We start from the raw sequence: 13,646 nt of genomic DNA on the forward strand, positions 1-13,646 counted from the left end.
TTCTGCTGAGCAGAAAACAGATTTCCTTAAGGAGATGAGGGACCTGGTGCCCCCAAACCAAATGCTACTATATTCATGGGGAATATCATTCCTCTGTTAAGGCTAAGTAAACCTTCTTTTTTTGATTGTCAGATTACATATTTGTGTCTTATTTTGTTCTACCACTGACCCTAAGCCACCAAGGTACAGACCTGAATCAGGCTCACTCCTAATGCACAGTTGAGTATCTAGGCTCCTCTAAGTCCTAACATTCCACTGTCTTCCTGTTATTCCCTGACTTCGTGTCTACACAGGGGGACCACCTCATCTGCCCAGACTAAATATCTGTATCCTAGCCTGGTCTGTAGAAGAGATTAAAAACTTTTTTAGTTTCCCCAAAGTAGCATACTAGTCTTCTTAAGTTGAACAGAGAACTTCTTGAAGTTCTCTACTATAAAGACCTACACACAAATATAGAGCTGTTTGTAACTCACAGTTTTTGTTGGCTGGGGCAAGCAGCACAAAGTATGTCCTGGGTAAGTGGCATGAAATGTACTTTTAAAGGCTGCTACATGGATTGGGATGGAATTGAGCTTGCAACAAACTTGCCCGAGGTGCAGTCTTCAAGCTTGAATTAAGCACTTCCTGTGTGGCAATTGTTATTTTTCAGTTTTTTCACTCATGTGTGACTCTCAGTGACCCCATCTGGGCTTCTCTTGGCAAAGATACTGGAGTGGTTTGCTGTTTTCTTCTCCAGCTCATTTTACAGACGAGGAATTGGGGCAAACAGGGTGAGGTGCCCAAGGTCAATACCTAGTAAGTGTCTGAGGCTGGATTTGACCTCCTGAGTCTTCCTGACTCTAGACCTGGCACTCTATGCACTATACCACATAGCTGCCCACACTGTGTGGAAGAAATTGTGCTAAGTGTTGGAGAGAAAGAAAAAGTGAAAATAGTCCCTGCCCTCAAGAAGTTTACATTCTAATGGGGGAACAAATGCACAGAAATAGGTACATACAAAATATATATTGAGTAGATAGAAGGTAACTTTGTCAAGTAGGAGCCAGGAAAGGTCTCCTACAGAAGGTGTCATTTGAACTAAGGCTTGAAGGAATCCAGGAATTCTTAGAGTCAAAGGGAAGGAGGAAGTCAAGTGTAAAAAGGTGGAAGGGTAGGGAGAAGCCCCGTTAAGAAGAGCTTTAAATGCCAAGCAAAGGTATTTATATTTGATCCAGAAGGGAATAGAGATCCATTGTAATTGATTAAGTCTGTGTGAGTGGGTGATAAGGTTAGTCCTGCACTCTAGGAAAATCACCCTGGTGGCTGAATAGAAGATGGATAGGAGTAGGGAAAGACTTGTAGCAGGGAGACCAATTAGCAGACGGTTGCAATAGTCTAGAGGTGATGTGGGCCTGAAATCTGTGAGTGATGGTGAGAAAGCATCAACAAGGTTTTACAGAGAATCAGATATGTGGGATGATTGAGAGCAAGCCATCCAAGGATAACGCTAAGGTATAAAGCCTGAATGACTAGGAGAGTGGTGGTGCCCAGAACAGTAACAGGGAAGTTTTAAAGAGGGGAAGATCTGGGGGGAAAATAATGAGTTCTCGTTTGGACATGTTGAGTTTGAGATGCCTACAGGATGTCCAATTTGAAATGTACAATAGGCAGTTGGTTGCAGCTGCCTGTGTGCCATCTGGTAGCTTCCCATTTTAACTAATTATTCTTGCTAAGTAGATGCTAAGCTCAGTTGTTTCTATACTTTTGAGGGATTGCAAGTGCAGTCAATGCCCTCTAAATTCTGGTGCTCTGAAGCACCATTTGCCATGGCTTAATTAAGGTATTGGGGGGGGGGTAACTTTAGTGAGTTAACATTTATGTAAGTCTTACTTTGCAGTTTCCTAAAAGCAATCCAGCCTGCTTTCCTCCTTCTATCCAATTCTGGGCCCAATTAATTTTCTTCTTTTTTTTAAAACTCATTTTCCATTTGCAATGTATGTTTAAGATATGTGTGTGAGCTTGTGTGTGTGTGCTTATATATGTGTGTGTGTGTGTATCTATATATATATGTATATATATATATATATATATATATATATATATATATGCCTTTGATGAACATGATCTCCTTTCTTTATGCCTTGCTTGGTGTTCATGATCAGAGGCTTATTGAACAAGGTTCACTCTTGTTACTGCTTTCAAGGAATCATACGGAATTTTGGCATGTACATGGGTGACACCTTGTTGAAAGAGAGCCTCGAAAACAGTGTTTTGTTCTACCAAATTATATATCGTTTGATTAGAACGAAGCAATAAGATGGGATCTTGTATTCCCTCCATCTTTTAGTCAATCACATTATGGAAAAGATGTGATCTAGTTTCTTCCCTTCTAACTCCCCCATTAAGGCTGCCTTTGATGTGTGTGTGTCAGTTGTTCTCATAACAGTTCTATATAGATGGGAAAGCAGACCTGTAGGTTCCAAGATGTACTCTTGGTTACCTTTTTCTTGATAGTAATAATGGATGAGATTTTTTTTACACCTTTGGTATCTTCTCCCACTACAGATACCTTGCGATTTAATTCTTTAGCACCTTCAAAACTGTGAAAGATCCTTTTAGTGATCCCAAGTTTCTCTACGAAATAAAGGCCTCTTTTTTAATACCAGCATTCTTCTGGTATTGTCATGTGACTTGGAGTCATGGAACATTCTAGTCTTTATAGAACTGAAGTTAAGGACCACCCAAAGGGAAACAGCAAAGCCTGTATTACAAAGAATTAGGCAGGAAAAGCAGTGTAAAGGATATCTTCAAAGAAATGTATGATTTTAAAGGTTCCACATCCTTCATGATGACAGGCGAACTGGAGGAAGGCCCTGAGCAAAATGGATCCATGCAAACTTATGAGACGATATGACAAGAGTCTCAGGATAGACAGATATAGATGGGTTACAGTCTGCCTTGTTAAAGTGAACAGATTATAGAAAGTTGTGGTGGAAGAAATATCCCTATGGAAATGAGACTCATTTTTCCTTAAAATGTATTGAACTCATCCTTGACACTTGATGGATTGGCTCAGGAGACTAAAGGCCTATGATGGTGACATCACTTCCTAGTCACCTGAACAAAAGCAGCCAAAGTCATTTCAAGTGTGTTCTGATGCTTGGCTGGGGCACAACAATGGACAACACAGGCAAAGGAACTTAGGTCAGCTAAGTCCACGTGGTGTCTTCTACAGCTAAGTAAATCTTTTGTTAACTGCTGAATGACATCTGAGTATTTCCTTCTGTTCCAATATCATACTTAGATTGCCAGACTAGCCTGAGTAATGCCCAGCCAAGAATAGAAGTACAACCCCCTGACAGGGTCTACACTTCCCTCTTATTTTGGGGAGAATTAGCTCCCTTGGTGTGCCTCTGTCTTTTCCTATATAATAATAATAATGATAATAATAATGCAAAATAAGAGCTGACTTCAAGTATTTGAAGAGCTATCACATGCCAGAGGCCTTAAATTTCCTTTCCTACATGCTCACTGGAACCAAGAAATAATCTAATTGAATACTGCCTTCTCTCTTACTGTCCCCCTACTTTTTAAAAAATTCAGTTTCGTTGTATTTTCAGGTCTGCATTCTCTCCCTCCCCCCTCTCCCCAACCCCAATTGCTAATGAAAGAAAACCCATGTTACAAACATGGACAGTCAGGCAGAGCAGATTCCTGTATTGGCCATGTCCAAAACATCTATGTCTCATACTGAGTCCATTGCCTGTCCATCAGGAGGTGGGGAGCATGCATCATCATTGGTCTTTAGAAATTGTATTTCTGACTCCCTATTTTTAATCTTGCTCCCACAGTTAATGTTCTGGAAGTTTTCACAGTTCTCAGTCTCAAGTCAGTGCTTTTATTTTGCTAAATTTCTTCGGGAATTCATTTCCTCAACCCTTACCTCTGATTTTGGGAGTCCTCTGGCCTCCACCCTTTGTCCTACTGTTGCTTCACCTGGGTGAGTTTCCTCTAAACCTCAGCCATGAACTCAGGTCAAGTCTGATCCTACCCCTGGCTAATAATACTAATAAATAATAACCATGGCTGGACATCCTGAAGCAGAAAAAGGAGACAGCATCTGCCAGGCAAGTCAAACTACCTACCACCACTTTGACCACCTGATGGAGACAGCCCAGGACTGCCTTGGAAATGGCAGTGCTCTCCAAACCACCAGACCTGATTCCAGTCCGCCCCCCCCCACACAGACACTATTGAAGGGAGAAATGTATTATAGAGGGGGCCCACCTTCCTCTTCACCAACAGCAACAGCTGCTAAATGTCACCAACAGAAGGCTTAAGAGTCCTGGGAGTAGCAGCTGGCTCCCCGCCCCCACCCCAGACCACCATCCTTGCTTCCAGCCCAGCCTCAACAATTATCCTGGGAAGTAGCTTCCTGTGGAGAAGGGACCAGTCATCGCCACTAACTGCCAAGGAACTGTCCTACACAGGGTAGGGAGATCAGTCTGGCTGAAGCAGCCAGGCCCCCTAAGGGAGAGACAGGAGGAAGCTTGTGCCAGGAAGGTCAAACCCACCACTACCACCTTGACTGCCATCTCCCCTCATACCCTGAAAGGGAAACCATAAGACCTAGAACCCAAGAACCTTAGGAACAGCAATGTTTCCAGTTCACTGCCCTCATCTACCATCCTGGGAAACAATCCTGGTGGAAGGCATCCTGGCCACTGCCCCTGCAGTGGCTACATAACAGACATAGATATTGAAGGCCCAGAAGGGAACATTCTTGCCTCAAAGTGTGTGGCCCCATCAAACGATTCAGCATCAGAAACTGATATGTTATCAGTGGAAATGACATTAGAGAAGTATTAACATTTGCATTGCTGCTGAACCCTAAGGACCATGGGATTTTTTCATCCAACTTGCAGCTGAATCTGTGTTGTTTCCCTCCATCAGACTGTGAGCTTCTGAGAGCAGGGACTGGCTTACTTTTCTCTTTGTATCTCCAGGGCTTAGTCCAGTGCTTTGCACATAGTAAGCACTTGACAAATTAGATAGGGTTTTAAGATTTGCAAAGCTCTTTACATATATTATCCCATTTGATACTGTTTTACTGTTGGGGAAACTGAGGCAGGCAGCATTTGCCATAGGTCACAAATCTGAGGCTGGATTTGGACTGTGGTCTTCCTGACCCTAGCCAACCTAGCTGCTCCCTAGCTGCCTCTGCTGATGGTTGAAAGCTCTTCTCTGAATTACTTCTCGTTGGAACTTCAGGTGGTCCAGCTGACTTGGCATTCCCAGCTTACTTCTCTGCTATAGACCTTTGGCTACATTTTGAAGGAACCTCCTTCTTTTTGGTCAGTTCCAGTATTCTCTGTCCTTATTGCTTTGGAGCAGTTCCCCTAGGCACTTGCTATCTCAGTTGGAACTTTTTTTGTTGGTTTCTCTGCCCTGTGGCCTCAAACTGGCATTTGGGCTTACTCCTTTGGTTGTTGTAGGTCTTGCAACTATGTTCATTATTGTTGTTGTTGAGTTGTGTCCAATTCTTTGTGACCCCATTTGGGATTTTTTTTTGGTCTTTTTGGAGGGGGGAAGGCAGGGCAATTGAGGTTAAGTGACTTGCCCAAGGTCACACAGCTATTAAGTATTAAGCTCTGAAACCATATTTGAACTCAGATCTTCCCGTCTCCAGGGTTGGCACTCTATTCACTGCACCATCTAGCTTCCTCTCATTTGGGATTTTCTTAGCAACTCATTTGACAGAGGAGTAAACTGAGGCAAACAAAGTTAAATGACTCGACCAGAGTCATGCGGCTACTAAATGTATGAGGCTAGATTTGAACTCACAAAGATGAGTTCTGCTGACTCCAGACCTCATCCTCTATCCACTTCAGCCTCAGCTAGCTGCCTCCACTCCTTTAGTAGAGAACCCTATATATAGTGGAAAGAGGATCTGGATGTAGACCTTTTCTGAATCCTGGTTCTGACACTTACTCTCACTGTGACCTTGAGCAAATCAGAGAACCTTAGAGTTTGGAAGGGACCTCAGAGACCATCTAGTCCAACCTGGGCCTAAACAAGAATCCACCAATAACTGCTTATCCCATTTCTGCCCCAAGACCTCCCATTAGGGTCAATCCACTAACTTCTAAGCAAATGAGACCTTATATTTAACGTTGAAGAGGCAGTGTGGGATGATGAATTAGGGCATGGACATGGAATCTGGAATAACTAGGTTCAGATATTCATTAGCTCTGGGACACTGGGCAGCTCATTGAACCTCTCCCTGTGCCTCAGTTGCCTTATCTATGAAAGGGCATTGGACTCAGTGGTCTCTAAGGTACCTTCTAGCTGATCCTGAGATCCTGTTTTAGCTATTATGATTACTCCCGAGACAGCTCTCCTTGTTAGGAGGGTTCAGAAAATTGATCTGGAGCTTCCCAACATAATTCTTTGAATGAAAGGAAGTATATTTGTCAATTTCCAAGGTGGGGGTGGGAGGGTATATGTATCTTTTTAATATTGAATGTAAGAGCTAGAAGGTATCTTAGGGTTGTGGAGTTAGTGGGCATGTGTTATAATGGTACCATTTTCATTTACTAAGTGTGTGACCTTGAGCAAGTAACTTTCCTTCTCTAGGTCTCAGTTTCCCCCCTTGTATAACAAGGCAATTGGACTAGATGACCTCCAAACTCTGACACTATGATCTGCCTGGTTGTCCTCATTTTACAGAGAAGGGAATGGAGATCCAGAGATAGGAAGGGACCTGCCCAAGGTCATATGGAGTTTTGGAGGCCAGGCCAGAACCAGAACTGGTATCTATTGGCCCACACTGCCTCTTTTCCATGTATGTAGGGTCTGTACGGGAAATGATATCACTGTGGCTCTTGCCTGACTGGTACCCAAACAATGAATGCTTAATCCATGGAATATAGGGCATGGCGCCTATAGGAGAGATGCTGCCCTTCCCAGAGGCAGGGGACTGGATTACATGACCTTCCTCCCACTCAACTGGCTGTAGGGGCCGATGCCGTGGTGGTCCCTTTAAGAGCTCTGGCCGCGAGGAGTGGGCGGTCGCTCGGCCAGCCTGTGCTGGGCCGATTCTACCGAGTCTCCGCCCCTCTTCCCATGAGCCCTCGGGAGTGGCCGGGGACAACAAACGGCATCTGGCTCGCGGGGCGGATGCGGTGGCATTGGGGCTGGGGGAACCATGGCACTGAGCGCCTGGCGGAGGGTTCCCGTGCGCGGCAACGGCAGCTCGGGCTCCCGCAGCCCTGCGCGCGGGCGGCTTCTCTGGCTGTTGTTGGCTGTTGGCGCTTGTGGCTGGGCGGGTGCCCAGGACGGTGGCGGAGCCGGAGCCGTAGGGGCCATGGAGGAGGAGATCGTGTCCGAGAAGCAGGCGGAGGCGAGCCACCGGCAAGACAGCGCCAACCTGCTCATCTTCATCCTGCTCCTCACCCTCACCATCCTCACCATATGGCTCTTCAAGCACCGACGGGCCCGTTTCCTGCACGAGACTGGCCTGGCCATGATCTACGGCAAGTGCCACCCCTTTGCCCCCCACCCTGCCCTTTGCTCCCCCCTCGCGCCCTTTGCTCTCCTTTGCTTGCCTCGCCTTCCCGTTGGGGAAGGGGACCCACCCCTCGGCCCGGGACCGTCCCGGGACCGAGGCTTCTTGGGGACCCCAGGGAGGAGGGCTGCCCAATTGAGGAAGCGGGTGGGGTGGGGAGACGCGCCTCTCTCTTAGCCTCTTTGAAATTGAATCGGGCTTCCCTGCCTATGTGGAGACCTGGGCTGGAGGAGTCCCCTTGTCAATTTTTGGTGTTCTCCGAAAAACTGATTCGACCTCTACTTGTCTTCTCGCACCCACTCGGCTCTCTGCCCTCGAGGCGGACGAAGGGCACATCTTTTATCTCTCCCAGTGTGGTCAAACGTAAAGCTACGGGACCTGGGGGAACCGATCTGTTGATCCATAACAATTAGCTGTGTCTCTTTAACAACCTGTTGGCTGCATCCTAGTATGAATTTGTTAGAATCCGGAGGTTCTGGTTGTCCCAAGTCAGCTAACGAAAGAGTTAAAAGTTTTCCCAGGACAGTTGTTACTACATAGTGATCTAGAGACGGTTAATCTAAAACTAATTATAAACACTACACATCTGCAGTCATGAGATTATTAACCCTTTACGAGTGGTTTCAATGGCTTTCTAGTCTGTCTTTTTCTTTTTGGTTAAATGGTAAGGAGGGAAGTAATGGCAAATGGCCCCCTTGGGACAAACAGATCCATCTCATTCCTAAACTGGGGCCTCTAGAGAGGTATTGCCGACTGTCTTAATCAAAGACGACTCCGCTGAGTGATCACTGTGTATGTGTCTTTGTTTATGTCTGAAGAAATCGTTGTCGACAAATAATCCCTTCTATACAGCATACAGGTGAGATTGTTTTTTTTCCCTCACTTGTGGCTGTGGCAGGGATCCCACTAATATTTGCCCCTTTGCCTCAGACTCGAAGTCAGTTGAAGACTTTGGCTCCCAAAGAGCCACTCCATTCATGAAATGTTTACCTCTGAGTATGTATCTCAAGGAGGATAAGAAAAGGTAGTTCTCTGTGAGTTTCAGAAAAACGCAAACACCCTTAGTCATTTTCACTTGTAAGGTGATGATTTTCATAGATTGAAGCTCATCGTAGTTTTGGAAACTTGGCTAACTTTTGCATCTCTTTTCCTTTATAAAGACTCCTGAGGGCCTAATTCCACTATGAGCTCTGATCCGTGAACGTCATGTATAGAGCATTAGAAATTGTACAATCTCAGATTTGTTTTTAGTCTCTGTTTACCATGTTCCCTAGCTTTTGGATAAAATTGGATGTTGCATATTTTGTATCTTTTCACTTTTAATCTTTTTATCCAAGTAAATGATCTTCAAGATACTTTCGAGATACATCGTGTTATAATGCTTAAACTCCATTATCATTATTAACGTTTATTGGGTACCTACACTGTGCTAGACACAGGAAATAACCAAAAATTATAAGACAGTCTATAGTCCAGTTAACAGGACAGAATGAAGACACACACATATACAGAAATATCAGTGACATGAGGTTCTATATGCCAAATTCTTCTTTCCTAGGAGAACTGGATTTTCCTAGGTTAGGATGGAAGGAATGCTATAAATGCTTAGTTGTATGTTGGAAGCATAAAATCTTTCTCTGATTGTTTTAAAATGTTCCATTAAAAAAACTGTTAACCTTTGCTAAATGGATAAATGGTTAAGCACACAGAACTAGAGAATTTCAGTTGAAAGAATTAGTAATTGCATTTGCTGACGGCGTAGAGTCAGTAAGAAGCAAGGAAAGGACTTCTGTTCCTTTCTGTTTTGGGAGGGGGCGTTTTTTCCTCTTGTGTTGCCTAATGTAAGAACATTAATTCAATTTGCATCAACAAGCATTACTCAAAGCTGGAGGAGAGAAAGAAGGACTAGGTTTTTACCCTTTTAAAGTTTAGGGGGATGGAAGGCAGGTCAAAAGAGCATCTTAATTTGTATTGAAGTGCATTGGAGAGGACCAGAGTGCTGGCAGGTTAAGGAAAGGCTCCCTGGGGTGCCACCTAGTCCTTAAAAGGGCTTTAAAAGATGAGCATCAGTTTCCAGTCTGGGCTTAGGGACAGGAGTCCATGCCAAATGTGGTAGGGCTCTCTACTGACTCCCCATGACAGTTGTTTTTCTTTGATTACTCCCTAACCTCTCAAGGTTTCTCAGTATGTAAAATGGGGGATTAGTGATATTTGTCTACTTCTCAGTCTCAAAGGGTTAGTGTGAGCTTGGATGAGAGGTTGCAAAAAGCTTTCAGATTCTCAGTGCTGCACGGAGTAAGCTTGGTTTGGGTTTTTCTTTTAATCTAATTGAGTATCTTTCAAGTTTTTCTTACATCTCTCCTATCATCTTCACTATTGACACTTTTATTCCCTTCATGTCCACCCTCCAACCTTTAAGATTGAACCCACTGATTTTTTTCCCTAGCTTTGAGTCAGTTTTTCTATTTGAATCCTAAATATACTGTTTAAGAAACGGACCCTTTAACTCTTTGCTTTTCCCTTGAAAAAGTAAGGTTATTTTTTTTGGTGAAAACTAGAGTTTATATAAACAAAATATGGTTAGTTTATTGTCCATATTACACCCTAGAAATCTAAGGCTGAGCATTTTGTTCAACTAGCTAGCTTTCTTAAAGAATTTACCATCGTCACAATTAGCCAAAAATTGTTAAGCTAAGTTGAACCTGAAGTTGATCTTCCACTATGATAAGGAATGTCACTTTGTTTATAAATAATAACATAAAGGATTGAAGGCAGGGGAAGAATATTTCCCTTTGCCTTAAGCTTCAGGCAACCCAAGGGTCACTTGGTATGATTCATTAAAGATTGTTCAGAGGGCAACAGAGATGAGGAATTGTGCCTCTTTTTCTGACTATTTTCTATGCCTTGTGAGACTGTGAGGTCTAATCCAGCAGCCTTAAAATAAATGAGCAGATCAAGAGGTTTTGTGTGTTTTTTAAAAGACTATAAAATATAATCTGCTTTGGCTGTGATTGATGTCAGAGTGATAAGATGTCTCATCGTGGGCATCTGAATCTTGATTTCTCCTTCTGCAGACTGGAACAATGAACTGAAACCAACAGGATGAAATTTAAGAGGGATAAATGTCAATTCCTACATTTTGGATGGAAAAAAACCCCACAAATGTACAAGTATAGGAAGGGGGGAACCTGTCAAATGAATCATGGGTGGAGGTGGAAAACTAATTTTTAATATGATTGCACTATGAAATGGGGAAGTCATGCAGTGGATTCTATGAAAAGATGATTTGTAAGATATTTTCTCATTAGGTAATCTTCCTGCTCTGTTACTTATATGCTGCTCTAGAAATATTGGGGTTAGTGATCTGTGATATTACACTGGGGAAAATTACCCATCTGTCCATCCCCTGCTTATGAGGATGTCAGGTTCTCCGACTTGGGAATTGAGCAGTAATTTCAAACATGTTTGTATTTCAATCTGAGTCCTGACTCTAGGAAGCTCAGATTTGGCTAACATCACTGATGTGTGTGTGTGTGTGTGTGTGTGTGTGTGTGTGTGTGTGTGTGTGTGTGTTGAAAACCAATGAAGTTTTTAGGGGATTTAAGGAACTGGTTGATGCCCACAAGGAGCTTACAGCATTCTCTCTTTTCAAATTCCAGGGCTTTTGGTGGGCTTGGTTCTTCGATATGGCGTTCATGTTCCGAGTGATGTTAATAATGTGACATTAAGCTGTCAAATGCAGACAAGTCCGGCTACCTTATTAGTGAATGTTAGTGGAAAATTTTATGAATATACACTGAAAGGAGAGATCAGTTCCCATGAACTCAATAACGTTCAAGATAATGAAATGCTTAGGAAGGTAAGCTTCTAGTCATTCTGTTTGGGATTTTTTTTTTTAATTCTAGCAGCAAAGTGATGCAGAAGGGAAAAAAGAAGCAATGTCTTTAACACATTAGAAAAGACTCAGTGGATTCTTAATATATACAGCAAAATGTCAATTAACTATAATGCTTGGGAAAAATTTTCATTTTCTGATTAAGGCTTAACTCATTAAGTTTTCTGTTTTGACCAGTGTTTCAAATATTTCTAACCTGCTTTCCTGCCTTAATCTTTCTTGGATTCAATTGTTGCAATGCTTCAAGGTGCTTAAAAATAATAACTCCTCGTGCTGTAGTACTTGACAGTTTATCAAAGAACTCTCCTTCTAACAACCCTATGAGGTAGGTAGTATGTGAATATTAGCCCCATTTTTCAGATGAGGAAACTGAGGTTCAGAGATGTTAAAGGAGTGCCTTGCCCAAGATCACATAGCTAGTAAGTGCCCTAAAGTAGGATTTAAATCCAGTTATTTTTTTTAAACCAGTCATTTCCTGATATATTTCTTCCCTCCAACATTGAACCTTCCCTTGGAACAAAGGAAAACAGTTAAGTACAAGTGACTGCTGACTGGCAGAGCAATCACATCTGGAAATGTAGGCTACATTCTACTGAGACGAAAGGATGTGCATTCCGCCTTTCCAGCACTTATTTCAGCACATGTACTGCCACATCAGTTCCCATGATAGAGTATTGAGTGTATGGATTCTATTGGGGGCCAACTTGAGTTTCTTCTTCCACTTCCCTCTTTTCCTCCTCACCATGCACACATACACTCCAGAAGTTGCTTGCCTCTGCCTCCATTTCCCATTCTCACCTTGGCCACTTGCCCTTGCCCCTAGCTTTTCTATGTCACACTTGCTGGGGTTGTTCCATTCTCCTTCCCACCCCCTATCCCTACCTGCCCTGTTTCTCTTGAATTCTCCTGTCTTCTGTCTTTTGGCCAGCAAATTAACCAGGTATCCATAAAAGAAGCCTACACTGACTGCTCGTCACAGTGCTCCTTTGAGCTCAGTGTCTTCTCAAGTCTTCTCCATTGGAGAGCAGTCACGGAGTTGGGCTCCTTGGTTTCTCTCTGGTGAATTTTATCCATTTTAATGAGGAAGTGGCAATACAAGTTGTAGTAACATGCTTAGCATTGAATAGAAGCTTTACATTTATCACTCTAATAATTTACAGAATGGTTTAGTGTGAGGTCTTACAAAAATATTTTCATTTTGAAGAACTCAAAATCTTTTTTCCCCCCTTTTAAACAGGTAACGTTTGATCCTGAAGTATTTTTCAATATATTACTTCCTCCGATTATATTTTATGCAGGATACAGTCTGAAACGGGTAGGTGCTTCTACACTTGCATGGTACACAGTGGTTGCTTACTAAGTACTCTTTGAATTCAGTTGACTTTCCTGTGCACATGTGCTTGGGAATCTCCTTAATGACTAGCTTTTCTACAACTCCTTCTCATCTTTTTCTTTTCGTTATATTTTCCTGTTCAGACCATTGATCACATTGTTGCCTTTTTAGACTTACACCTTTTAACACACACATAATGTGTGGTATATTAACTCCCGAATCCCAAGTTTTTGTTGTCAAGTCGGTATGTATCCTACAGATGTTGGGTCAGATTAAGTAACTAAAGACCTTGTTTTTTTTAGAGACATTTCTTCCGAAACCTGGGTTCAATCCTAGCATATGCTTTTCTTGGGACAGCCATTTCTTGTTTTGTGATAGGGTAAGTATTTGTAGCCTGAGATATTTAACCTTGAAAACTGGATTTCGAGATCTATCTATATGTAATATATGCACACATGTACATTTGTTTGTATATGCGTGCCCACGTGGCTTGTAGAGTATTATATCTCTGAATGCTTCTAGAAATGTTTGCAATGCAATGTTTTAAATTATACGTTCACTCATATTTCTCAAAAGACTGCACATTGCTTCCATGTTCTAGCAATAACATGCTTTCAGAGTCGAGATCACCTAGAAGATACTCAACTAGGTTTCCTGTTGCCTTTTCCATTATTCTCTAATTGAGCATATACATATATATGTTTGTATGTGTCTGAGTTGTAAATATTTTCACTGGACAGGTCAATTATGTATGGCTGTGTAACCCTGATGAAAGTAACAGGTCAGCTTGGTGGCGACTTCTACTTCACTGACTGTTTGTTGTTTGGTGCCATCGTATCTGCAACCGATCCAGGTATGCCTTCTAAGAGCAG

At 42.7% G+C, this 13,646-nt stretch overlaps 1 protein-coding gene across 1 annotated transcript in view; it reads left to right on the forward strand.

Annotated features, from left to right (window-relative positions):
• The first annotated feature begins 7,098 nt into the window (after positions 1-7,098).
• Positions 7,099-13,646, forward strand: part of SLC9A6 (solute carrier family 9 member A6) — a 33,789-nt gene continuing 27,241 nt past the window's right edge. Inside the window, exons 1-5 of the mRNA XM_069074126.1 lie at positions 7,099-7,514; positions 11,206-11,405; positions 12,679-12,756; positions 13,077-13,153; positions 13,515-13,627. Coding sequence (XP_068930227.1) covers positions 7,187-7,514; positions 11,206-11,405; positions 12,679-12,756; positions 13,077-13,153; positions 13,515-13,627 — 796 coding nt within the window. The 5' untranslated portion in view covers positions 7,099-7,186. The remainder of the gene's footprint in view (positions 7,515-11,205; positions 11,406-12,678; positions 12,757-13,076; positions 13,154-13,514; positions 13,628-13,646) is intronic.

This window comes from Petaurus breviceps, unplaced genomic scaffold (genome assembly GCF_028583685.1).
Source record: "Petaurus breviceps papuanus isolate PSGF00001 unplaced genomic scaffold, PetGlider_PUasm1.0 90881, whole genome shotgun sequence".
NCBI classification, from domain to species: domain Eukaryota; kingdom Metazoa; phylum Chordata; class Mammalia; order Diprotodontia; family Petauridae; genus Petaurus; species Petaurus breviceps.